At 37.0% G+C, this 27,640-nt stretch overlaps 2 protein-coding genes across 5 annotated transcripts; both read right to left on the bottom strand.

Moving 5' to 3' along the window:
* Positions 1-15,315: 15,315 nt before the first annotated feature.
* On the bottom strand, positions 15,316-17,864 carry LOC107224014 (ubiquitin recognition factor in ER-associated degradation protein 1). The gene is made up of 5 exons (XM_015663914.2): positions 17,309-17,864; positions 17,073-17,187; positions 16,839-16,993; positions 15,785-16,333; positions 15,316-15,697 (listed from the first exon to the last, which is right to left on the bottom strand). Exons 1-5 carry the CDS (start codon positions 17,309-17,311, stop codon positions 15,629-15,631), a joined length of 891 nt encoding a protein of 296 aa, XP_015519400.1. The 5' UTR covers positions 17,312-17,864; the 3' UTR covers positions 15,316-15,628.
* A 4,922-nt stretch (positions 17,865-22,786) lies between these two features.
* On the bottom strand, positions 22,787-27,417 carry LOC107224024 (zinc finger protein 189). 4 transcript variants are annotated; one of them, XM_015663925.2, is made up of 5 exons: positions 27,100-27,417; positions 25,255-25,573; positions 24,670-24,930; positions 24,407-24,586; positions 22,787-24,306 (listed from the first exon to the last, which is right to left on the bottom strand). In XM_015663925.2, the coding sequence occupies exons 1-5, from the start codon at positions 27,262-27,264 to the stop codon at positions 23,939-23,941; spliced, it is 1,293 nt and encodes a 430-aa protein (XP_015519411.1). In that variant the 5' UTR covers positions 27,265-27,417; the 3' UTR covers positions 22,787-23,938. The 4 variants fall into 4 exon arrangements, with proteins under 4 accessions (XP_015519411.1, XP_046590487.1, XP_046590488.1 ...); XM_046734531.1 differs by having other exon boundaries at positions 24,670-24,918; XM_046734532.1 differs by lacking the exon at positions 27,100-27,417 and adding an exon at positions 26,429-26,685.
* Positions 27,418-27,640: the final 223 nt, after the last annotated feature.

The following is a 27,640-nucleotide window of genomic DNA, read 5'->3' as shown; positions in this document are numbered from 1 at the left end:
ACTTTCTATGATCTACGAAAACGAATGTGTTATTATTTAAAATAAAATTGCTGAAATGAAGCCTGTCCAACTGTCAAACAATACTGCACGATTATTTAAAAAAAAATACTGCGAAGAAACTGGAATAAGCATATTTTTTTACATGTTGTTAATTTAGGAAAGAGAGGCACGGAATAAAGCGCCTCTTAGACTTGAGCTGAAAATCCTATTATACTTCAGGAGGATTTTCAGTTCGACAAAAACTAACGTTCCGACTTTGTTCCAACGTGACCAAACAAAAAAAAATATTACCTTAATATGAAACAGTGCAAAATACAATACACGTATAATAATTTATTCTTACCAAACGTATAAAGATCAACGAAACACCTTAATAATTGCTGAACCGCTGTTATAACTCTACGTTTACTTGAGTTTCGGTAAGAGCACGGTAAGAAGTCGCTGATGGTGTTAAAACGAAACGCGACTGTTCATTTACGAGTTGAAAAAAAAAAACTACTGCGTGTTTGTGGCAGACTCTAAGATTGTATCGTTCACCTTAACGTGAACTAAAACGCACGAAATGGCACCGAGTCTCGCACCCTGCGAAACCAGAAGTCATAAAATGGTGCCTGTTGTGCTAAGTTTATGTCCCGAGATAGTCGCCTCGGAGTTCTTGTGTTTTAACAACGAATATATACAGATACTTTTTTATTTCAAAGGATTTTCAAGATTCCCTGATAATTCCTTGGTAAATTTTGTACGTGCAGGAACTGTTTACCGAGTGTTTTCTACATTCTCCAAAACGGTAAAACAACTTCAACATTGGTTGAAGAAAAAAAAAAAAAATGTTACAGTAATGTTGCTCCTCGTGATCGTTATTTTTATCCCACTTTTTCACCGTGCTGGATATTATGTAAGGCGGGAATCCAGCGGACGGAATGCAGATAGCGAATGGTTAAAGCCCATTATTGGAATCGAAGTTTATAGTCCGCAGGTATTCGAGTAGTGCGAGTCTATTCCACGGGGAAAAAGATGTAGTATCAAGTCTCGCATCGCCGCACGATTTTTCTGACGCCTAAACAAGCCGGAATCGTTTTTTAATGTTCCAATATATATATATACATATATATATACATATACTTATATGTATACATATATACGAGGAAAAACCGAGGCGCAGTAGAAAAACACGGAGAACGAGCCTCCTGAATCGATACCCCCTGTATCTTCGGGGTTCTGAAATAATAGAGGAAGAACAATCTCCAGGGGTTTCGTTCTTCGAAAAACAGGATGAAGTAACGGGCGACCGCAGCGACCGTCTCTCTACTTTTCGTATACACTCAGGAAAATTTCTTATTTCTTTTTATAGTTGCGAGAATATTAAGTAAACTAAAATGGGTATCATTACAATAACGGTTTAAATGTTGTTGAAATAATACAAGAATATGTGGTGAAAGTAATTACATATTTAGAATTATAGTCGTGAATGTTCTGATTTCTGGTTATTGCAACACTGAACATCCGTTCTTTTAGTTTACTACATTTTATCAATCAAACAAGGCGGTAATATCAATTTATTACTGTGCATACCGTCGACAAATCATAGCAACAGTCACAAGAAAATATAGCACGCGCGATCATAATCAAAAATAATAATAAAACATTTTCATCTTATATCCAAAACTATAAATTTTTGTGATATGGTAAAAATTAAAAATAGTTAGTGACTGTGTCATGCACCGCATAACAACTAGAAATTTCTTTCGACACATCAAAACAAGACGAATTTTTTCAATGTGTCAAACATTTACGGAAAAGAAAAACGCCGCAATACCAAAACTTGAACTGCTATCATGCTTCTTTTGATAATTATTAAATTTCGAGCCGCGGTTACTATACTGTCCTTAGCTACTTCCATTTTTTATCGTAAACGAAAAATAAAATTCTGGGTGCAAAATTGTAGTAATTATTGTTATGCTTTTTTATTACGGTTCTCTTGTAAACATTGCGATAAATCGATGCTGGCGAAACGATAAACTGACGTTAAAATTTTCACCATGTTTAAATGGCGGCACGTTTTATCGGCGGTGAATGTTCATCACCATAATATGCATGCGGTTGGGGCACATCTGAGGCACCTTAGGCGAGGCCCACAAACACGTCCGTTAGTTGAGGGTTTGGGCTAACAAGGGATACTCGATACTTTCGCCTAACTGTTAAACCGCTGTTTTATAGCCACGTAGGTTCCATACATTTTTAATCCACTGAATTCCCGGACAATTTCACGCACCCCAACAAATTAGCTGACCGTACAAACGGTTACACGCAACGAATGCTTTCGAGTCGTTCTGGGGGTCTGCCAGAAAAACACATACACAGACAAAAACCCACACGCTGATGTGGTTGATTGTAATTCGTTCGATTAGAGTTTGGTCACGTAATGAATTGAATTTTCACATGATGAACGCAGAAAAATTAAGTGCTCGAAGCAACTAAATTTTATTTGCAGCACCAACCTGTATTAGAAAGCTCATCTGCAATACGTAAACGTTCACCTACTGGAATGAATTCTCACAAATTTATATTTTGTCAATAAAATTTAGTTCGCAATTCGTCTGGAACAAAAAAAGTTTCTTCGAATTCAATGAAATTCATTTACTGCGTTTATTAAATTTCTAGTAATTTCATATACAAATAAAAATGTTGTCGTCTCCAAAACTCAATTTTTCCATCATACATACAGCTGTTGCAGCGTGGAACGTGCCCTTTACGTATTTTTAAGGGGCGGAGTAAAACGACCAGAGAACGATCAATAGCCGATGGTAATTTGTGCCCAATTCGAAGGGAAAAAAAAGGAAACATATAGGATATACTTGCAAAGGATTTCGCGCTGATTCCGTGAAATTTGAAAACAGCCAATGACACCGCGTTAAATCACGACAATGGGAGCCCGGAATCACCGAGGGTGAATTGAAACTCACGTGAAATGCCAGAGCAGCGAATCGCCCGACAATTTGAGAGCAGCACCCTAGCAGAAACGATCTGACGTATATCCCTTAAATAGCCCATATATATATTGTACTCGTATTAAACGGATGGGATTTTTTAGCCTTGCCTGCTTTTCTCTTTTACTAACTCTTCTTCTCTCTTTCTGAAAACTCTCTTCACATTTTTAATGACGTTAACAATTTACGGTTTCAGCGACTCGGCATTGTAACCACAATTTTGTTCGTTGTAAAACTTTCGGTATACGTTTATAATTCCGGTGCAGCTTGAAAAGGTCGCAAATATATCACAATCAAAACTCGTATTCCGGTATATTTTTACGAGTGTGTAAATATATATATATATATATACTTATATATACACGATGAACTCGTAACTCGGTAATTAAATGAGCTGGCTAAATGACTCCGGCACGTGAGGTTCGTAGCTTATTTCATCACATCTGCAGGAAATATTCAGATAGAATTACGCTGGATTTTCGTGCTGCCATTGCCGTTGGTTTGAAACGTATTCAAACTCGGCACGTTCAAGCCCTCTGTTTCTGCACCCTCGTTGACAAACATAGAGAAAGCTTCGTTTCCACCGATATCAAGTTTGCGTGAAGTTTCTACACCACCGGCCAAGTTTTGAATTATTTTGACAGGTTGTATACGGAATTAGAATTATGCAGTATTACTCGCAGCCTAGCCAATTATGCTAGGCTGCATCCAATGATATGCTTCAACTTTCACTATTAGCCATTCACCGTTCTCGAATAATGCGGGAATATTACATAATTGAGCGAGATAATCGTACATACAGAGTATATTTATCGTATTCACAAGCTGCGAAGATCCATTTAAAAATGACAAAATAGAAAACACTGGATTCACGAGCTTTCGAATATAATAATTACCTCAAGTTCTCAACGTGCGAATATCTCGTAATGAAATTAATAAAAGGCATCGATTTTTGGCGGACGAACCTCCTTGAGGAGCGAAAGCGGTTCTAGATGAAATAACAAGTGGCAAAAGGCCAAACCACGAAAGACCACGGCTGACATTTTGAAGCTTATGGAGTCGGCGATAAAAACCACCAGGAATACAGTCAAGATTCTCAGGCAGCCCTGAAGCGTGGAGTATAAACATCCCTGGGGAGTGACTCGCATCGCGACAATTACATCCTTTCTTGCAAGCTGACTTCCCCCATTTAGAAGCCCGCAAGCCCTTTCCAGATAATTGTACAACACACATACTCGGAAACTTGAAATGTTCCTTACACAACCGGAACGTGACATAATAGTTCACTGCAGCTGTGCAGACGTTGGGGTTTGTGGGTTTGTGGTCCGTCTTCGAGTGAGGATTTCCGCGTCTTTACAACTCAGCGGAGAATTTTCCATTCGCAATTCGAAATATTTTTCTATTCGATAACGATTTCCTTAACAAGCTTTGCGCTGAGAGAATAGTTGACGAAATTAACGAAACAATTTTGTAAACTCATACAACTGGGTCAGTCGTTCTGATTGTGAGATCAATTCGTATCAAATCTGAAATTTAAAAAAAAGCTCAAATCTTCGAACCAGTTTTTGTTTAAAATATATATATAATATTTGTGGGAATTCCGGAAGATTTGCAAGGCGACGTTATACATTTAGTCGCACTGAACTGAAACGCGAATGACATCTTGATAATTAAACGGGTATGGATGTACCAAATTTGGACACAAAGTATAAGCCCGACAATTTTCGTTTCACTGGCCGCAATTTATTACATTGCCCCAAGGTGACCGAAAGAAAAGAAAATTTAATTGAACCGTGATAACGAGAAAGCGAGAGAAACGCGGGTTCAAAAAAAAATCACCCAGCCCCGATATAATAAAGAAAAAGGTGTCTTTAAAATTCAAACAAGATTTATGTAAGCGTATATATTTACGCGAAATCACGAAACTATACCGATTCACCAATCCATTTCGTAAACGTGTCTTCCTGTTTCTCCGTCTTTCTTTCTCGATCCATCTTACTCTCTATCCTTGTGTCTTTGACTCCGCAAGATTCACTTCTGAAACAAGCGACCAAGTTTTCACCGATAATCTTCCCTGCGATTGAATAGCGCGAGAGAAACAATGATTTATTCTGCAGTAGGTATAATCTAGCTGGAGGAAATCCGGAAGGCTGGAGAATTCGCAGGAATTGTCACAGTAACAAAAGCAGCCAAGGATTCAGATGGGAGGAAAGTTGTGTCATTAGCAGAAACTGCAGCATACACAGCGAACCGAAATGCAACGTTGTATAAAGGAGATATCCGCAGCAACTAAAACTGTCTCACCTTGAACACGTCTCGACGAAGGGTTGCGCGTGCACTGCGCTTGTAAAAAGCCAAAGAAAAACTGATAAAGCACAAGACATTTATTACAGTATTATACCTGTCAGCGAATAATATATATAGAAGTGAGATCGGTGCTATGGTACACCTATACAATCTATCCAAATGCAATGTAAACTACAAATTTCCTTATTCGTGCACTGAGAGAAATTTTTAGTTCCGGTTACCGCTCAGTCCTTAACTATTTTCATTTTTTACCACAATCGAAAAATACAGTTCTACGTGCAAAATGAATATTAGTTTCGTAGCTGTTACCAGAAAGTCTGGTATCCGTTACTATTCTTTCTAATTACGATTTCTCGTAACTGTTGAGAAAATTTCATGCTGGTGCAACGATAAATTGATGTCAAAGCCTTGTTTAACTAAAATAGTAGAGTAAACCGATAGAACTGAGTTTGCGTTGCAACTACGAAAAAAGGAACGACAATAGCGCAAAATGGTTAACGATGCCTGTTTTACTGAATTTTTCTAGTTACCATAACAAATGAAATTCCTCTCAGTATATAAACCCATTGAAGAAATTCCGTTCAGGTATATTTATATATACGTACCCTGGAAAAGTAATACGCGTGGATTTCAAAGGTAGAATACCTATAATACGAAGTGACCGAGTACCTGGTGAGCCGAAAAACACTGGGGAGATCTTTTTATAATTGTGCAGAGAGGTGTGCAGAGCATAATGTAATAATTAGCAGAGACCCAAGTCTCTGTCGGGAGATACGAATGGAGGAGGTAGATTCCTTTGGGATCCCTGGAAGCGAGAGAACAAAACTGGGAATAAAGGAGAATAAGAGAGAATAAGACTGGTAAAGACAAAGAGGAGAGACGGGGTGGCGGAGGTAGGGTGAAAAAGGGTGAAGCCGCTCCCGCAGGAACAACTCAAGATGTAAATCAATGCGAGATAAGGGAACCGGGAACTGAGGAAGAGGACCGGCGAACCAGAGAACCAGAAACCATCCCTCCTACCAGCACTCTTCCTACAGGCAGAATGGAAAACGAGTATCACGGAAAGGTGGAACCTCCCCCGGAATGCCTGCCATGAGAATTATTTATTTATTTTCTTCGACGAAATTTCGCTTAAGTGGATCAGAGGCAAACTACCCAAAAGCCCCGGTCCGGTACAGAGAGCGGGAAAAATGCTAGAGGTAAGAAGCTGAAAAGTATTACCCTGCATTTTCAGCGTTATTCGAACTTCGCCTATCGATTACGATCGCAAAATACTTAGACAGTGACAATGAGAAAAATTTCATTCGTTATATTAGCTAGAAAAATTCAGTAGAATAGCCATCGTTAAAAAAACTGCTTGAATATTGTTGGAATTACAAAATATTAAACGAGGCTTTAACGTCAATTTATCGTTGCATAAGCATCAAATTTTCGCAACAATTACAAGAAAATATAGTAACAGTGATCGTAATGAGAAAGAATAGTAACGGATACCAGACTTTCTGGTAACAACTGCAAAACAAATTTTCATTTTGTACCTAGAACTGTATTTTTCGATTGTGGTGAAAAATGGAAATAGTTAAGGACTGAGCGGTAACCGGACTAAGAATTTCTCTCAGTTGTACGGTTTTCTTTCGAAAATATTCTCCAAGTAATGATAGGAAGGTCCAAAGCCCCGAGGTATATGCCGAAAGATTGATACCGAATACCTTGGATCGATTAATTAAACCAGAGCATCGATTTAGCCTAATGGGAGCACCTCGTTTCATTAATTAGAAACTAACATCGTACCCGTAACCTGATCCCTCGGCCAACTACAACCGCACCATCTATTATCTCGATAGTTGACACAACCTACCGCTTTCGTTTTCCAAACGAACGATTTCGCAGCATCGCGGATAACCGATGAAATCTTTTAAATTTCAAATATCACGGGTGAACATTACAACTGCGGAAAGCAAACTTGGAATAACTCGCAAGTATTTCGCTAATAGATTTTTCAATCGAATGAAAAGATTACTCGCGATACGATGCCTAATGGAGCGGAATTACAGCCGAAGAAAAACGACACAGTCAACCAAACTGGGTGGCTTTACCCAGTTTAAGAAGGTTCCGCATCATCGCTGAAAACGGTGCCGAAATTTTCAAAGAACTCTCCTTTATTAGTTCTAATAAGAACAAGTTGAGGTTCAAGTTTCATGAATTTTAGGGAGTTCGTTTCAGGTAATCCAATCTAAAACTCATTGTGCCGCAGTCGATGAAAGCTCCTCCGTCATAAAAATAAACGCGGTATTTTGAAGGTTTCGTAACTTCAATACAAGTTCCTTAAATTTTTCGTTATTTTTACAGTAATTGTATGATACTCGTGATTCCTGAGATTTTTTCCGAGAAATTTAACACCAATTTTCGGTGATTATTTTTTTATTTTTTTTCTGAGCACATCAGTGGAACTGATTTTCTTGACCAGAAATTGCTCACTCCTTGGTTTAGAGACATTTTCTGGCGTCGTCGGATTGAATTTTTCTTTCGAATCGATTGAATTATAAGAGCAACCGAGGTCCAGATGAACCTTAACCAATTTGGGACCGCCATATCGCCTTGCGATCATGATTACTTCCAGTCAATTCTATCGATAATTAATTAGCACCTATAACATTCTTCCAAAGCATTATTCGTAGAACGATCGAATGATATGCCTTCAACCAATTGTCGGTCAATTTCGAAAAGTAAAACGGTCGTTTGAAGATGAAGCGGTGGCCACTGTATTTATACGATATTTTCCCAAGAGACTAATGAGCTATTTAATCGTTAATATTGAATGCTGTTCCAACTGCAAAAATTTTGGGTACTTTCTACGCCTGGGGGCGATCGATTTTATGCGATACATAGCTTATCCCATGTACATATAACGAAATACGGCTTAGGTAGAAAAGCTCGTCATCTTGAAATCGTATGTCCGAATTTATAATTTAATCTTCTGTCTTCTCCTACCTCGTCCCGTACGAGGAAAAATATTAGAATTTTATTAGGAAAAGATAACATTAAGGAATTTCTACCCAAACGGAATTTCGAAACTTGCTGTTGGGAATGACAAAGCGGAAAGCGCGAGCGAAATGACAAGAGAGGAGGCACAAGGTCGTTTAGATAATTAGCGTCATTTACCCTACTTGAAGAAACAATTACAATTAATTCTCGTACTTTAATAACTATATACATACATACATATTACATACATATACATGTTAATCTCTCGTACAATATTGTAAAATATAGATACAGCCAAGCCAAGACAGCTTCGTGACTCGCTCATCTGCAAAGGATCATCACACCGTTCTGACTCCGACACCACGTGAATCCCTGATACAAATTCGAAAGGAATATCGCGTTACATCCGATCTCAAATAGATCAAGATGTTGTCATAGATATGCGGTGTACCTTCTGCTGGAATTACTGAAATGCGGTTAGTTGCAGTTGCATTGAATATCCGATTGGAATAACGGCGTTGCGATTTTTCGGGCAATTATACATAACGTGAACGCTGCAGTAGGTGCATCCAAAATTGAATAAATTGGTGATGTGTTCTACCATTTTTTTTTGAACACGCTCAGCTTGAACGGATGAATCGGAACCCGTGGTAAACAACAAAGCGTTTTATTTTCAATCACTGCAGGCAAACGGATTTCTATGATCAATTTCAATACCTTGCTTGACGAACCTGCTGCACGCTTAGTTGTATTTGCAGACTTGAATTCAACGCTTGAATAGCATTCTCTCACATGATAGAATAATAGCTGTACTACCATCGTGATCGATAATCATCAGCATCGTCATCGTCATCGCTCTAATGGTTTATGGTATGAAAACAAAACTGGTCTGAAAATTCGATTAGAACCATTAGAAATACAGTCACATGCATGCTCAATACTCGTGATAATTAATGAGACTATAAAAATCACAGTGAAAAAATTGACCAACGTTTAATCGACTTTTTTCACACCGCAGCTGGAGTAGCATGCAATTGTATGCAATTTTTAGCGGACTACTTCACCGTCGTAAAATGAAAGGTTCGGAGCCACGTTTCACTAGGTTTAGTCTATTGGACTGGACCAAATTGCGGGAGCTCTGCACTCCTCTTGCAGCGTGGGTTGGGTGCCAATACGCAATTGTCATTGCGATTGACAAAGTTTCGTGCATTCACATCGTGTCGCCTAGGAAAACGTGCAGCCCACGCTAGACTCCATTACACGTCTACAGTGAATTTAAAAAGCCCCTGGAACGTGGCTAAGAGTGGTGTGTTGAATATCAGAAGAATCGAAGGCTTCGATGGCATCGATTACACAGGCCTGCGAAATACAATCATCATACATATACATAGTATTGAAGTTCGAAACCAAGTCTTGGATGTTTGGATGTTCAGAATGTGACGTGACCGAAAATTTTTTTTCTCTCGACGTCATTGATCTATATAGACGAAAATCAGCTAGCCGAATTCCTCAGTCTGGAAACAACCGCGCAGCAGAGCGGACGGATGAGAATCGCGCTCCGCAGATTTCGAGTACCGGGTTCTCTACCTCCCGGATCCTGCGCTCCAGGTCCGCTACCTGGTGAAACTCTACTTCCAGGACAAGCGATCCGTAGTTCTGGCTGTCCAGGTCCTTGATCTCGTGACTTTCGACCTCCAGGACTAATTTTTCGTAGTTTTAGCTGTCCAGGTCATTGACCTGGTGATTTTTGACCTTCAGGACTCATTTTCCGTAGTTCTGGCTGTCCTGGTCGTTGACCTGGTGACTTTTGACCTTCAGGACTAATCTTCCGAAGTTATTACTGTCCAGGCCCTCCACCACGTGGATCTGGACCTCCAGATCAAGCGCTCCGTAGTTCTGGCTGTCCACGTCCTTCACCTGGTGACTTTTGATCTTCAGGACTAATCTTCCGTAGTTCTAGCTGTCCAGGTCCTTGACCTGGTGACTTTTGGACTTCAGGACTAATTTTCCGTAGTTCTGGCTGTTCAGGTCCTCCACCTGGTGGATCTCGACCTGGTGACTTTTGGCCTTCAGGACTAATTTTCCGTAGTTCTGGCTGTCCAAGTCTAACGATTCTGGCAAGTGCACCAGCATAACGCTAATGATGATTTCGTACGTATATTACGACAATATATTTTCTCAACATTTAATATCCACTAACAACGTTATTAACTGGACGTCGAGATTCGCTATGTAAATTATTGTATACGTATGTTACGATACATACGAGCAGAATTATCAGGTAGTGAGTTACGTTTTAACATTCTTCGAATATACGCTAAACTATAATACCGACAGTAAGGCTTTATCCAAACGAGCACAAAATTCAGCTGTCTAGGCATCCCACCCTTACAGCAACTTACTCAACTCAGTTAATGATCGTAGTGAGCGCATAAGCACAATTGTGTATTTGCACATATGTTGTGATAATGTATTGATTAACATTTATTACCCATTAAACAATCCTCAAGCGGTGAGGGTGTGAGGTATCTGATAAATCTCGTATCATCTGGTAAAACATTGCCAACGAGTAAGCGAGCGCAAAAACCAGCTACACTAAGCATCCGAATGAAGCTAGTCATTTTTAATTTCCCGCTCAAGTAATAATGCTGCTTTTTTAGATATTTAGGAACGTTGAATAAAAATATAGCCCTAGTTTTTTTACTGCACATCAAGAATTATTTTTATGCAAGCTACGCATATTTACAGATTGTTGAACAATTTTTATGAAAAAAAATATGTAATGAATATAAAACTGAATTTTTTGGTATAAAATGAACAGCATTAGTTTTAGACAAGACTTAAGAGATTGGATAAATCAAAACGACTTATATTTTTTCTACTTTCTTCAAAATCCCTCTTCAATCTTTTTCTCTTGTACTTACGTAACTCTAAATATGCTTAAAATCACCATAAACAACTACTGGCGAAGGTAAATGAATATTTAAATATCAACACTACCATTAGTCCATATAATTAACACAGAAATTGGAAATTAAATCTAGTAGTACTAAGAAAACAGAAAAACAAATTTCTCAGAATATTTACGTGATACAATTTTCAAAATATTTTTTTCACACATTCGTATCTAATACCTACCGAAGTTACTCTACTCACAATCAGTTTTGTGCGAATATAGGTAATCGAATCGATGAGGGAACGGAAAATTAGGGTGCAAACTTGTACAGCCAAAGAAGAGATATTCCAATTGGTTAACTAATCATAGTATAAGTTAATCGAATATATAGATGCCAAAGGCATGTGTTTGGGTAATGTATATTACGACACCTTCCTACGCTGACAATCTAGAAGTTCTACGAACAGCGTGGGCGTAATATTACAGAGGCATTTTGAAGGGTGAAGTTACACCAATAACAGAACTACTAACGCTTGCAGGACGATAGAATATGCAAATTGGTCGTCTAATAGCTGGGTAAGCGGCTCTCCAACGCTGCCGGTTTTCAGCTCGAGGATCAAGGATCATACCTATAACGGTTGGCGTCACTTGGCATAGCTCCAGCAGAATTGGCCCCTCTCGTAAGTCAGTATCTGGACAAAGTATTGAAATTTCAAAATGACGGTGCATTGGAGTGACGGACTTGGAAATATCGGTCTTTAGAATTAATAACTAAAAACGACAGGTATCCGTTTCAGGTGTCTGGATCGGACTTTTGCCACGTGAATGGAAAGTAATCTTAACCGCGAGAAAAAGTCTGGCACGTCAGCTTTTGCAGACCGTACATGTAACTTTGCAACTACGTGTAATTATAATTGATGGATAACTGTGGTGATTTTTTGCGATGGGTATTGCCGCTGTAGGTGCACACCTCGTGCCTCGACCGAATTGAAGTCTGAACTCTGAACACGTCAGTTTTACTCCTCTTTTTTTTTTGTCACGCAACGGGTCTAAATAGAGCGGCAGCTTTGCCTAATGAAATTTTGAACAATTCCGAAACTACCTGCCCATCCTAGACTCTAAGGGTACATTACGTAGAGTGTGAGGATTGTGACGCAGAAGAGTGAGCTTTCAGTTCGTAACCTAATTATGTACTCGAAATGTTAAACGTTGAAACTAAACTAAGCGTTGGGTAATGTTGAAAGTTGAGGCTCGCTTTGCATAAGCATTACGAGAGATATATTGCAAAGTCAGCTGCCGTGGTCCGGTAAAAAAAAAATGCGTACAATAAAACCGAATAAAATTACAACGGAAAACTATACGCTACTGATAATCAACGTTCCGAAAGCTTTCACGAGAGTTAGTACCGAAATTCAGTTAACTCGTACACACAAAAAAATGTGTTCAATTTACTAAATATGGCAAACAAATACTACGGAAGAATTGTTTTTTTAATTCAAATAAATTTGGTTTCATTTGATAACACGAATTGTTGTTTACCCACTTTTTCGTAAAGCCAAATAACGTTTCTTCGAATCAGAACCGAAAAGAGTTCTTTCGCTATTGGTAAATTCAGCAAATTCTTTTCCTCCTGTGTACAAAAACGCAGTAGTTTGGAGGTCATATTCACCACGCGCAATTTTTTTTTTTTTTTTTACTGTTTAGATAAGGAAGAAACGTTTTACTTTTTAATTGAAAAGAGGGACTAAAATTGACTCATATAATTTACCTTACTTTCAATACAAACGAAACCGGTTTTAACTACTATATTTTTATACTGTTTGATTCGCGTGTACTTTCATCGCTATTGCACGTGGCTCGTGCGATCAACATTGGTTGAGTTGCTGACAAAATGAGGTTCGAAACAAACTCATTCCGCACGACTCATATTATATTACCATTTCATGGATTCGTTCAAAGGTATTTATGAAATATCCCAAACTAAATTTGTTCAACTTCCCCGTGTTGTAAAGAAAATTTCGTTGTCGATCGGCAATTTTTCCGAAAGTCTTTGAATTTCCAATATTTATGACTATCAATAAAAATCATAGCAATTTGCGAAAATTTACCCTTGTGATGAAATGATATTGAATCTTTGAAACAAGAAAAGGTTCGATATCATCTCAAAGCTTCAGACTTGAGCCCGCGTCAATCGTTGAAAAAGATGATACACACGTGAAATGAAAATTTTGTGACTTATCGCTAGCTTTGAATTCTAAACGCTGAATCCTCTTGTTACAAACGAACACAAGCCGGTCAATATCGCAGGAATACGAAAGATTAATCTAGGCGGATAAACTCGCGAAATGATGCTAACCACCCACCGAATTGTAGAATATTCAGAGAGATGTTCCCGCTTCCAGTTGTAAATTATACAGGTAAGAGCACGGTAGAACTGGAGAACTAATAATCAGTTGTGCAGTTATGTTGGCACTAGACATAGCGTTATCAAAAGTTGGACAACTAGAAGGACCAGACAGAAGAGCTAACGATTCCTGCATGGATGGCAAATTCGGAGTTTGCAGGGTACGAGCTCTTGAGTTTCGCCTGGAGCCGGTGTAATCCTAGCTGCATTCTGGTTCCTCGTAATCATCTCAATGGTCTCCTGTCTCGAGACCGTCTGATAGACGTCTCTCTATCCGGTATCCCAGCAGATGGCCTCTAATTGAGGGATTTACCACCAATCAGTCCAGAGATAAAAGTCTTATTCGACGAAGAGCTCAGCCGAATTAAAGTCAGATCAACTAGGAGTATTATCTGTGCCACTACCGGGACAAATTAGAAATCGCGCGTTCGAAAATTTCCAAAAACATCTCTGAGGCTAGAATCCTCAGGGATGCTTTTGGAATGCTTTTCAAGTTCCGATAAGATCGTTTATGGAGATCCACTGCACCCGCGGACTTTCGGTATGGATTTCCATGAGTGCATTTGGCAATTTTACGGATGAATCGCGACTCGCAGTTTGAATGAAAAATTAGGAAACGAGGAAAAATAGTTTACAAAATCTTCAACAACATTGTTTGCGTCAATGACAGTAAACAAACATATCTGAACCGGATCAAAAGCATCAAAGTTTTATCATTTCCAACACAAAAATCTATAAAATTTGATTCCGAAAATGAAATAGGACAAATTCTGATCTAAACTGACTTTAGGTTGTTATAGTTTCCCTTCTTCGGTCTTTCGTTTGGAAAATATCGAACCGCCAACTCGAAATCAGTTCTTCCTGAAGGTGAAGATTAATGCAATGAAATATTGAGAAAGAAAAATCACTATTTTGCAACGTTAGCGTGACTTTGGAAGAGTTGAGTTTATAAAAGACGAGTACGTTTCATTTCATCGCAGTTTCCCAAATTTCAGATAAACCTCAAGTTACGAAATAAGGATTGCATTTGAAAGTGCATCGTTATATTAATTTTATGAACTTCATAAGTCTAGATCTATTTACAGATATCTAACAAAGAAATTGTAGGTACGTACAATTTTTCGCGTTGCACGTTCGTCCAATCAGCGTGTATTTTTGGAACAGGCTGATTTTTTAAATATTTGAGAGAACCTTACACAACTACCTTACATACGTGGAAAAAATTTTAATTCTGTCATAACCCTTCAGTTTCAATTTCTCTCATTTGACGAATGACAACATTTTTACACTAAATAAAAACTTGTATTCTTACACAAACATTACGTGCTCACTTGAAATCTGTTTCAAATCACTCCAAATGAAAGCTCCATAGCTTTTTACTCTAGTATTATGGGCATTTCATACCACCGATGATTCGTAAAATGTATAAATTTCGTATGTTTGTACACCTTTCTTAATTAATGGATTGAAATAATTAGAGCTGAAAAAAAGTTATAGATTCCGATTATCTTAGACTGACTTTACCGGTTTTCAATTGGGAGTTGATTGATATTAAAAATACATCGATTAATTAAAGCCAATTAAATCTAATATTACCTAGTATAGCACGATTCGATCATAGCTGATTCAGCTGGGTTCCCGGAAAATTTTGTTATTATGCTGGAAAATTACTGGAAAACTGAACAGTGACGTAAATAGAATGGCGCAAATTCACGACACGTTTCGGTTCACGGTGCTTCTTTAAGCTACTTCTGATAATTTTTATTAAGAAATTAAACATATTAAACATGGACTCAATGGTGTAAATCGGATTTAATGGACGTAATGAGTGGAAATTCGAAAATTGTTTTCTTCTGGCAAACCCAATTATAATACACATGCTTTCTGTACTATGTCCGAAACTATATACAAGTTACAGATGTAGTAAAAGTTATAGAAACGGTACTTTATCTATAAACAGTTTCTTCAAAAATTAATAGGAGTATATAGATAAATAAATTTCACAGTCATAATTTCATTTTTCCTTTCCTCACTCTTTATTATCACACGCTATTTTCTCGATTTTCGCAAAGAAAAACCTTCACCAGTGAACGCCTTGAATTCGTCTACGTCTTTACTCTGCAAAAATACTTTAGTTTTACTTTCATTCCTATACATTGAAGTAATTTTTTTACAAAATACAATGAATGATAAAGCAATTCCCACCTCTTTATTATTAACCGGCTTTGTAGTCCGTAAAAATTTCAGCGTTCCGATTTTATAATCATAATCCGGTATTCCCCTGACGTATATTGGTTTGCCAGAGCTTAGTTCAGGCAGCGAAGAATCTTTACGTTTCTTTCCATCCAATCTATTGCCCTGTCCTTTAAAGGCAACGAATCCTAGCGGAGCGGGCATCATATCGACGGGGTCTATTGTTTCTTCTTGGGGTTTTATCACTCTTTCTGGCTCTTTGTAACCGACCGGTGGCGCGAATTCAACATTCATATCGCATTCGATAATACTGACTGCTGGGCCAGGCCTTGTCTCCAATACACACATTTCATATATCCTTTGATTATACTTTATTGCAATAATATCCCCAGTCGTAAGACAGGCAAAACTTCTCAGACCATTTTCTAAGACTGCTCCAGGATTCGTAATGTCTAAAAAGTCTTCAGACTGCGGTTGGAATCTCGAAAATGTAGCGACTGGAAGCATTACGCTTTCAATATTCAATATTTCACCCTCTTCCAATAAAAGGTTGTGCATCATCTACAAATCATAAAAATATGGTCAGCTCCTTAATAAAAATAAATTAAATATACCCAGCTCAATATTACTGAAAAGTCCTTCAGAACTTTGAATATAGGCACATATTTAATCTCTCGTCTTACTATACGTAAATGAAACTATAGCAGTCTGAACAGATTTGAACTTGTGTGACTGAATGGCATGAATATATTTCCCCCAAACGCCACATTATTAAATGCAATCACACAGTTTAAAGAGAGTGATTTGTACTTGTTTGCATAAATTTTTAACCTGGATCTGAGACGAACAGCTTGAGGATTAAGAAACTGGATATAAAGTTTTTTCGACTCGAGAATTGACAAATTTTTTAGAATCTAGATGGCATCAATTGTGAACGATACATTGACTTAGCAAGTCAACGAGCAAAACTTGATGCACCTCGTGTTTTCAAGCAAGACTGTGCGATTTTGCTTGCTCATTTGTATAAACTCCAGTAAAATTTAATTTTTATAACTTCAATACATACCCAATATGGCAAATACACTTTCCCCTCATCTGCGACAAACTCCAAAACACCGCAGTGTGTAATTCGATTGGATTTTTTGTTAGTTAGTTTGAAAAGCATTGGATAAACGATATTGAGTCTCGTCAATTGGTCAAGTGCCGAAGGAGGCATGATGACTGAAAAGAATAGAAGCCAAAATATAACAAATGTCAATTATGACAGCGATACAAAGAACACTGGCAATCGTCAGCTTACTTTTTCCGCCGCGTTCCACATCTTGCCGCTCGGTCCCAGGGATCATCGAGACGGAAAAACATTTGTATTGGGTATTAAAATGCCTCGGTATGTCGGGAAACATGTTAAACCCAAACTGAAAGTTGAATGTCTAATTTTTATTTGTATAAACATAACCTCATTGTACAGTAAAGCATTCGTATTTTTATTACTTAGTTACGTGATTTAGGTGTTTCATACAACAGAAAAGATCTCACCATTTTGACGAGCTTCTTTTTGTACCCTAACTATTATAAATACAATAATCAAGAGCAAATTTCTGCAAAAAATATATAACCCTGAAGTCGCACGACATGCGAGTCAGACATCGATATGAGCCAAGTCATGTTTCAAATTTCATTGCAGAGTTAAAGTTGGGAAATGCGACAGTGTTAAAGAGAGACAAAGCGTCGCACAAATTCTCCGAGCAACGAGGACGTAAGATGGAATCGCATTGCGCAGGGTCCGTTTTTCGGAACGCAACAACCGTGGACACGGAGTCTAGATACAAGGAAAACGATCGACGTAGACTGTTCGGCTTTGTTTGCAGCTAGAAAAGAAGGAAAAGATCGTAGTTTTCACAATAACTACCAGAATAGCACTGATAACGTAACAGGTTCATGGGTCCGACTCCTACAAGCCAAGTCTTTCCGTATTATAGCCACGGATTACACGAATGAGCAAGAGCGCGAACCTTTCGCACTTGTGCTGAGAACCAAAAGGGTTGCTCGGAACAGTAAAGAATTATGTTGGCGCGCGGGTTTGATAAAAGGGTATAAGAAATACGCGTGGATTTAAAAGATCAGCACACACCTTAGAGGTACAGCACAAAGAAAAATTCCAACGAAAATGTGATCTTATTATGAGTTGATAAAAGGTTTTTATTTTATTATTGGCATGGATTACCGTAAAAATAGAAAAAATCGGCCTACCTCTTACCAGATCCAATATTGCATACAGGCCATTTTTATATTCTCCGCGCTTCTTAGAAAAAAATACAGCTTTTCATGGATGAACCATGTAATTTGTCGATAAATAGCGTGAGAAAGTCTGAGAGCAGTAAAAAAAAAAGATACAGCTGCATTCTGAATAATAGTCTGCAATCATGGTATAAATTTACTCTTTTACCACATGCTGAGTTGGATTTAATCAGTAATGTAATTAATATTTGTCACGTTAAAATAACAGCGTAGTAATATACCAGTCTTTTGCTAAATCAAGGAAATTGAGTAATGTATAGCAAAAACAAATAAGCACAATGTAGACACAGTTTAGAATAGATAAATGACAAAACAAAATCACGAAACATTGAGAGAACAATCACTATTTTGAAATTTAGTAACTTTGTAGAAGTCAAGTTTTCAAGATGTTTGATAATGAAGTATTGCGGTTTACTTAACTTCAGACACAGTAGGAGCAGATCCTGATTTGTTGACGTATATCGGAGCATTATGACAACGGGAGATCATTATTTGCTACCCACGTAACGAATCATATTTGACTTATTGTCAGCAAAAGATGAAGACTGATTATGAGAACGTGTTTGAAGTCAATAGTTCACTACATGCCAACCATACGTTCATACATGTTCACGAGGTAGTTAATTTACAATCAATAGTGTGAAACTCGACTGTAAACTGACCTGACGCAATAAAAAATATCCTCAAAGGAATCTTTGAAATTTCGATATTTACCAAGTTTTTTGTAATGGACACTCGATATGATGAATTCCATACGATATCTAATTTTTGTTTTGGCATCGTCTTGATCTAGACGTTTTTGAGAACATTCATATGGATGATACAGCTTTGACTTTTGGCTAATTGACAGTACTTATCACATCTCAATCACCATTCTGCCGACTTTTTGCCATCTCTAAGTCAAACTTTTCACTTGTTGAAATTATCACGGCTGTAATTAGTCAAATGATAGTCGACAGTTCGACAGATATGGTACCTGGGTAAAACACGCCTACAGCGGTATAACTTCTGGCGGTCAGACATGCTGGGGTATTTATTTTTTATGAACGATATATTGGTATGCAAATATTTTTCGTTCTTATACAATTAACAAGTGTGTTAATAAATGTAATAATCCTTGTGTTACCTCTTATGATAGTCGAGGCAGTTAAATTGAGACTCCTTGGAAGATTATTCTTTCCTTTTACTCTGTGGGTTCATTCATGTTCAATTTACACTCTCACCACCTAGATGAGACGCAGTAACAGCATTTGAACCAGCCAAAAAAGCCAAGTCAAAATGACAATAGAATCTAAAATTTCTTTTCGTAAATATTATTGTCATTTATACAACTTACGTGAATCCCACAATTTCAATGAATGAATATAAGAAACCAATAGTACCATACCGTAACCGCACTATGGACAAGGTTTTTTTTTTTTTTGATCGTGCTATTAATCGGAAGATCCCGATGTACTCGTATTCGCATAGTTTTTGATCATTTTAAAGTGGTTTTTTTCATTGATCTTTTAAACTCAGTACCTCAAATTTTTTTATCATTAAATAATTTTAATTTCTCCCTTTTTACAACATAAAGCCATTCTAAGATATAGGAGAATTTAAACTGTTGTCGTCCTTGTATATGGATCCCTCTGGCCAAATTTCAAAAAACAAATTTAATCAGACTATCACTTTATTGTGTCTATATTACTTTGTGAAAACAATATCCAAGTTTTAAAATTATATACTATACCTATTATTTCTTATCTTGGTGACCATACAGTAATTATCTCAGTTTCAATTGATAATTTGGAAATTTAAGGCAGTAAATAGTAATGAATGTAAATGTATCAACGGTATCGAAAAATACGCTGTTTCTGGCGGAAATGCTGAGATGAAATGGTTTCATCAAGGCCGTTGGTATATTCAAGAGTCAAGGTGTTCACTACCTTTGGATAAAAAATTTTCTATATGAAGTCGTAGTCACGTGATCTAGTTCATTATTTCTCATACTCGTGGATCTATATTAATATAAATTGGCATTTTTCGTGTTCTCGTATGTATGTACGTACCCAGTAACCGAAAAAATATTGAAACATATTAAAACAGATTCACTTTGATGTCGGCCAATGCGAAGTTCAATTAAATAACGTATTGCCTGATGCAAAAACCAATTCAAATTGTAGGTCAGTCAAATAAGCATTGTAAATCACAATAATTTTAGAGTTTCTGAAATAATATTCGGGGCGACATGTACAGTAAGAATCTAATCGAAGAAAAAATGTAATTTTTTCGTAACGTACTATTTTTGCGAGATTCATACCGGCCATTTGTTGTTGATTTTTTTAAAGAAATTTAGTCTCTTTGTGAATCGGATGTAACTATTTTATCTGATAATAATAACGGAATGAAACTAATTGCATCGCTTCATCGTGCAATACTCTATAAATTTGTTCCCTTGACATTCTGCGGTACGAGCTAACCTTGTAAAGGGATAAGTATAACAAAAAAATCACGTTAAATAATAATTTCAAAATTGTTCTTCACTAGAATTGTTTGTAACAACTTGTTGGTAACTGTTTGGATGAAAAAATATGGAGATATTATTGAGTCAGAACCGACTGAATAAAATGAAAAAATTATGAAAACAAAAATTATTCGTTTTGTTGGAAACCGCGAGGAAGGCATTTTCATTTTCTTAACTGCAAATAACGGCGGTACGCTTCTACCATGTACAGATAAATATTAAAGGATAAAATTTATAGAGCACTGAAAAATGAAGCAATTACAATATATTTAGGTTCAGATAATTATATCAAAAGTTACACCAAGTTTTCGCAAAATCATAATTTGTAAAAAAATTCAGCAGGAAATCAGGCCAGCAGTGCGATAAAAGTACCAATAGTACGAAAAAATGACGTTTTTTAAACGGTTTTAATGTCATTATATTTTTTATTGAAAATCGTGCCAAGCTAAAATCCCAACAAACAACATACCATTTATATATATGTCGTCTCGAAATGTTATCTACATTTTTTCACAACCTCCCAAATTGTTGCGGTTTTAGATTCAAAACATCGCTTATTTGACTAGCTTGTATAATCGTTGTATTGCTTTGAATGTGGCTCTACGGATTGAGTTTCTTCAAATATTATCATTACTTGAATTATTACACAATTTCAACTTGATCAAATCTGTAATACGAAATTTCCATTTTATCAGTTTACATCCGATTTTGTTGTGCAAATTGAAATTGACCTCGAATAAAGTTTAACACGTTTCGAGTAACTCGATTTCTGTTTATTCGTTGCTGTTCATATACTGCTAAGATTTGAATTTATGTAAATCCACGAATGACATAAGCGCTTTTATCGTTTTCTATTGGTTTCTTTTTTTCAAATCTACTTCAATCAGTGGCGAAAGACTTCGAATATTTGCACTGTTAATTGAAATATAATTCTAGAAACACTTCGAATGACTTTCTAATTATAATTACGTGATTCTAAAAACTCTCAATATCTATCAATTCATTGTAATCTTTAGCCACTGATGGTATAGAAACAGATTCAACTGATTATCCAAACTATTGTTTCTAATTGTAATTTTGGGAACGAAAAAATAGTTTCAGCAAGATTCAAATTTTCTCTTGTTTTCCACATTTTCAAACTCATTTGTTTACTGGGTACTTTACTGCTAGACACGGATAACTTTGCTCTACAAGACTCTAGACATGATTATAATCATTAGTATATACAACTATCGTATATATATTAGGCTGATTCAAAAAAAACGGCTAATTTTTTTTTTCAAAATCCTCACATAAAAACTTCCGAGAAGGTGTGAAAAGACGCCTGTAAAAAGCAGAGCCCTTAATATTATTATTAAGAGGTCGCGCATCGGGAATTTCTATTTCCCGTTTAAATAACACAGGAATAAATTTTTTTAAATTTTGCAATTTCGTATTTTTGCAACGGCTCATTGAATTAGCGGACCAAAGCATATTTTTGTAGGAAATTTGACGCTCTACAAAAAAAGTCCTTACAAACTTTTCGATAGTCACACTCCTTCAAAAGTTATTCGAGGTCAAAGTTTAACTTACAAAAAAATTCAATGTTTTTTTTTTTCCGATAATACTATGAATCTTTTCTCATTACTTTGTTATAAAGAGGATAGATTTCGGAACAATTACATTTTTAAATAGTCAAGTGCATCAGTTATGGATTCTCCATGATAACATGTTTATTATTTAACATCGCATTTTTGTAAGGTAACTTTATATTGACGCGATGGGAAAATTAATGATTGAAAAAGCCCAATTAGAGTAAGACATATTTATTAAATATATCTTTATAACAAAATAATGAGAAAAGATTCATAGTATCATCGAAAAAAAAAAAACATTGAATTTTTTTGTAAGTTCAACTTTGACCTCGAATAACTTTTGAAGGAGTGTGACTATCGAAAACTTTGTAAGGACTTTTTTTGTAGAGCGTCAAATTTCCTACAAAAATATGCTTTGGTCCGCTAATTCAATGAGCCGTTGCAAAAATACGAAATTGCAAAATTTAAAAAAATTTATTCCTGTGTTATTTAAACGGGAAATAGAAATTCCCGATACGCGACCTCTTAATAATAATATTAAAGGCTCTGCTTTTTACAGGCGTCTTTTCACACCTTCTCGGAAGTTTTTATGTGAGGATTTTGAAAAAAAAAAATTAGCAGTTTTTTTTGAATCAGCCTAATATATATATATATATGTATATGTATGTATATGTATATATATATACTGTATGGATATAAAATATACCAATGTACTTACATTTAGAAAGAGGATAATCAAATTATGTGAACTCAACTAATATCTAGGGACAATTAAAAATCAATCTCATAATCATATTACTTGCAGCGTGAAAAAAACTATGGTACTGTTGGGAATACAAGTCATGCAAAGTTTATGGTGCTGAACTTGACTTTAAAAAATTCTCACTTAATTAATAAGTGAGATGACTTTTGAGAGGATTTGTTTCTAATACTCTTCCAATATCCCCGCTTTAAAAAAATATAGAAACTGGTCATATAGTCATCATTTTGTAACCTCTCAGATAATATGAGCGCTTCAAATTGAGTTTATATCACGAACTTATCGGAACCAAATCAAAATCCACGTTTCTTCACAAGTGTAAGTAGCATATCTGTCTTCTGTGTTACAGCACTGTGTGGTGCCACCAAGTTGCTTTTAACCACTACCTGGAAAAATGTCAGTAACGCGCCCCAATTTCCAACTTTCGAAGTCAAATTCTCCCAAGTTCTCTCTGCTTTGTCACAATACTACACACACATCTAAGGTATCACCGTTTCGTTATAAACATACATAGTACACATTTCTTCAAATCCAGTGAATATTTCAAGTTCACTCTATCGTACTCCGTAACCTTGAAGGGTCGGTGATACCTGATAGAATACTTCAAGAATGAGCTCATTTTATGAAAATATTTCTTCTACTATAGCAAACGTAGAAAATCAGTGTTTAGCGGAGAAAGAATAATTCAATTTTCTGTTAAACAGGCTTCCTCGCCATTCTTTTAAGAAAAAGTGAAGGAAGATCGATCTATTGACCGTCAATTATCAAATAGTCTTTAACGGTAATCAAAAGATTCAATCAAATAAAAGCAATAATAGGGCTAATACTTATAAATAGAAAGTATTATGGATATAAAACGCTACTTTCATTCTGTTGATCTGACTGTTTCAGGACATTCTTGTTCAATTGCACATTGTATGCTGAATAGTTTGACCTCAGATTCTATTGTTTCAGTGTTGCGATGACGTAGCAGCTTCGAATCATATGTCATTTCTTCGACTGGAATTCTACACCCGTGCGATGACTTATCAATTCATAATTTTTTTAGGTGAATGAATGCGACTGTGCCTAAGCAACGAGCTCTTGTCAGTAAACGACTTTTGACATTCAATGCATTTGTATGTTTTACCAGTATGTGTAACCAAATGTCTGCTAAGTCCCGACGCATGGCAAAATGCTTTTGGACACAGCTGGCAGTGATGCAGCTGAATGTCATTGGGATTCAACTTCTGATGACGCCGCATGTGAACTTTCAGAGCTTCACGTTGCGTAAAACTTTTTTCACAGTGTTGGCATTGGAATGGTTTCTGACCAGAGTGAGTCATCAAATGACGCAGTAGAATTTCTTTTTGAGCAAAAGCACGGTGACATATGTTGCATCCAAACGGTTTCTCACCTGAAAAATGGAAAGATTTTATTTGAGTTAATTCTTCCTAATATTTACCTACATTCAGCGAGAGGTATTATTCATTTCTGTAGTATACGTTCAAACTTACCAGTATGAGTACGCTCATGTCTAACCAATGCAGATCTCGTTGGAAACCATTTTTCACAAGCCTGGCAAGTGAAACCTCTCTGTTGAACATGCACAGATTCGTGTCTCTTCAGCATTATTCTACGAGTAAATGCTTTTGGACATTTGTCACACTGAAAGACCTTTAGCTCTTCAGATTCATCTGAAAGTACAACCATTATTTTGTGATAAATCGATTAAGTAGCTCTCATGCAAGACATCGGATAAATAATCATGAATTCTTACCCATGGGTTGCAGTTTCAGAGATTCTCCTTTAACTCCACTGTTACCAGTTAATTCCATCAGGTACACGTTCTTATGATCAACATTGGCTATTGCACGCTGTACTTCATCCGCTTCTTCGTCTGAATCTTGCTCTTGTTTAATGCGCGTGGTGCGTATCGTACACCTAGCTTTAGCAGCACGTTCTTCTGCCGGAATTAACGTTATGTTTTCAGGATCATCGAAGAGCGGATCCTCCATCTCTGGGTTCTCTGCATGCATACCTAATGAATATTAGTTTGATCATAAGCTATGTAAAATTACATTCAACCGAGTATACTTTTCGTCAAAGAATAAATGCAACTAGAAACCAGCAGTTGAAAGCTGAACCAACACAATTTGATTAAAATTGTTCTAGAAAATTGTAACATCTAAAAAAGTTGTTTTTAATCAGTTTTAATTAGAAAAGACACAAGCTAGTTCAGCAATCTGCACTGCAATTTAATGTTCAGATAAATTTTGTATCCTCCTAACATTTCCAGATTTTGACAACCGTGTTGAATCTTTATCAATCCAAGTTCAACAATTTATTTTAATTTACGACCTACCCAATATATATCCCCCAACTAGTTCTTCCTCGGTAACTTCTATTGGATCACCTTCGGCGTGACTGCTGTTTCCTTTTGTCGATACCAAATCAGCTAGTAATTGCTTGACCTGTTTTGACTTTCCACTACCTGACGGGTGTTCGTGATCACCTTCCTGTGAACTATTCTCCTCTTGGCCAGTCAGATGTTGAATTAGCTTTATATGCTTCCTAAGCTTGAAATCTGCTGCTTCACATTTCTTTTTGAACTGGTACGACTTCTCCAGTTGATATTTGCAAGGGTGACAAATCATATTTGGCAGACCATCTTCGTCATACACCTAGGGTCATTTATCATAGAATTGTTTCAAAATTCACAAAACATGATTTTGTAAAATAATCTTGTAGATGCAAACGTTATGCTGCTGTGAGCAGCTTTTAATTACAAGGAAAAACGCAATATCACGGTATCCTGTAAAGTTTCTATGTGAAGAACTAATATTTTTTTCATAACTTTTAAAAATCAATGTACAAAAAGATTGAATCAAAATTTCACTAGGGTGGTTCATAGATTCATTAATTACAGGACACTTGTCATTTTATAATCTGTTCCGTGTGACAATAAAAACGCATAGTCACTTAGATACTTAGTGCAGTAACTAATTGGCGGCTGTACGAGCATAAAATTTAAACAGTAAATCTTTTCGCAAACTTAAGACTAAGAAAAACTCAAATCTTAAAGACATTGGTCTAATCAATAAAAAATATAAATAAAAATGATAAAAAGGATTTTGGTAAATTTTAACAAGTCATATTCAAAGTATAACAGAGCATGATTTTTCTTTGATGAGTATTATACAGCGTGGAATACGTCATTTTCGTGATACATCGCGGTGTCCATTTAAATTTTGCATCACCTCCTACATCACCAACGAAGTCACCAGTTAGTACGATGGCGCCACGCTAGAGGCGTACGTGTAACACCCATAAAAAATATGGCGATCGGGCTGGAGCATTATTTTCATTAAAGTGTAGCTAATAGATGTTTTATGGATATATTGAGTTAATGACGAGATTTATACTAATGTCCATCCGTTTCGCTGAGGTAGACTATAGTTGTGTCAGTCGACATGGCAATATTCAATATTGTTTCACCGAGCTCTCACACCTGCATACTCATCTACGTAGGTAATTGCATTTGCGTATGCGTCAACGAGGTAAAATAGATTTCCGTTTCTGATCGTTGAGCAAATATCGCCAGATAAACGGCCGCCTACGTGTCGGTTCAAGACGATAGGGATTTGAAAAAAAATCTATACCACAAACACTACTCGTGTCACGACTCTACATAAAAAATTCATCAATTTTCTCCGAAGCTTAAAACAGTGTCGATTAAGATAAAAGAGCGGACTAGTTCGTGGGACGCAATTCTCCGCTACGTCGAACGGTCGAATAACTAGAAACAAATATTTTGCTCGAAGCCTATCTCAACTTGATAAGATTTATATGTAACCTGTAAATTAAGAACCCGGAGAGCGTGTGTAACGACATTCTGAAAGTCGATAACTCGGTATTCGGTAAGGATGGTAGTTGCTTCGCGGGGCGCGATGCCATTTTCCCACTCGCTTCATAAACGGCAGCAGCACACATACGTATATTTCGAAACGTCGAATATCTCCGAGTAGCGAATGTGTGTGCGGCGGTCGTACACCGAGATAAAATAGATCCCTGTGTTTCGATAACTTGTTAGCCCGCCTTCGTCGTTAATTCGATAAGGACAGTGACCACGGAGGAGACAGCAGACGCCGTCAAAGATATCGAATTGGCAATTGAGATGTAAATAAGGGAATACGGTAGAGAGACAAACCTCTAAATTAACGCAGGCCATGATCCTCAGCGGCATCGGCACGGTGTCATCGTCGAATATTGGCACCATTTCCTCTTCCTTGGCCAAACACAGTCGGCACAACTCGTTTACATGAATAATAACGTTGCTGGGACTGTCGCCCTTTTTTCTGCTATACGTTTTCATCTTTATCCGATATGATATCACGAATAATAGATAGAAAACGACTTATTTTCACCTGATATTCCGCGGCTCCGAAGCCTCAGTCACATACAACGGGATCTATAATGGCGGTTGCAGGGCGCTACGCTCGAGCGTGGCGTCGTTCACGAGCCGAGGAACACAGCCTGTCCTTGTCGGATGACGAGGAGGTCCGAGCGCAGCGGAGCGCCCCAAGTGGGAGTCGGTAAGGACGAGAACTATTATTGATTTTCCCAGTGATGCCCGAGAAAGACCACGCGCGCCTTTTTCGTATCCCCCTTTTAGCAGCGCCCTCTGGTACGAAATACGATTTTGGAACTAATTTACGATGTACCTTTCCATGGATGTCATACCAGAATCG

This window comes from Neodiprion lecontei, chromosome 3, assembly GCF_021901455.1.
Source record: "Neodiprion lecontei isolate iyNeoLeco1 chromosome 3, iyNeoLeco1.1, whole genome shotgun sequence".
Classification (NCBI taxonomy): domain Eukaryota; kingdom Metazoa; phylum Arthropoda; class Insecta; order Hymenoptera; family Diprionidae; genus Neodiprion; species Neodiprion lecontei.
This window is presented reverse-complemented; position numbering and strand designations above follow the sequence as displayed.

Excerpts from the sequence above, each read along its gene's own strand:
- LOC107224014 (XM_015663914.2), bottom strand. Across the intron at positions 16,994-17,072 it reads TGTGGAACGCGGCGGAAAAA|TCATCATGCCTCCTTCGGCA; the intron begins GTAAGCTGACGA and ends TATTCTTTTCAG. Across the intron at positions 16,334-16,838 it reads AAGTGTATTTGCCATATTGG|ATGATGCACAACCTTTTATT; the intron begins GTATGTATTGAA and ends TATGATTTGTAG.
- LOC107224024 (XM_015663925.2), bottom strand. The coding sequence starts at position 27,264 with ATGAAAACGTATAGCAGAAAAAAGGGCGACAGTCCCAGCAACGTTATT. Across the intron at positions 24,587-24,669 it reads TCTGAAACTGCAACCCATGG|ATGAATCTGAAGAGCTAAAG; the intron begins GTAAGAATTCAT and ends TTGTACTTTCAG. Across the intron at positions 24,307-24,406 it reads ACATGAGCGTACTCATACTG|GTGAGAAACCGTTTGGATGC; the intron begins GTAAGTTTGAAC and ends TCCATTTTTCAG.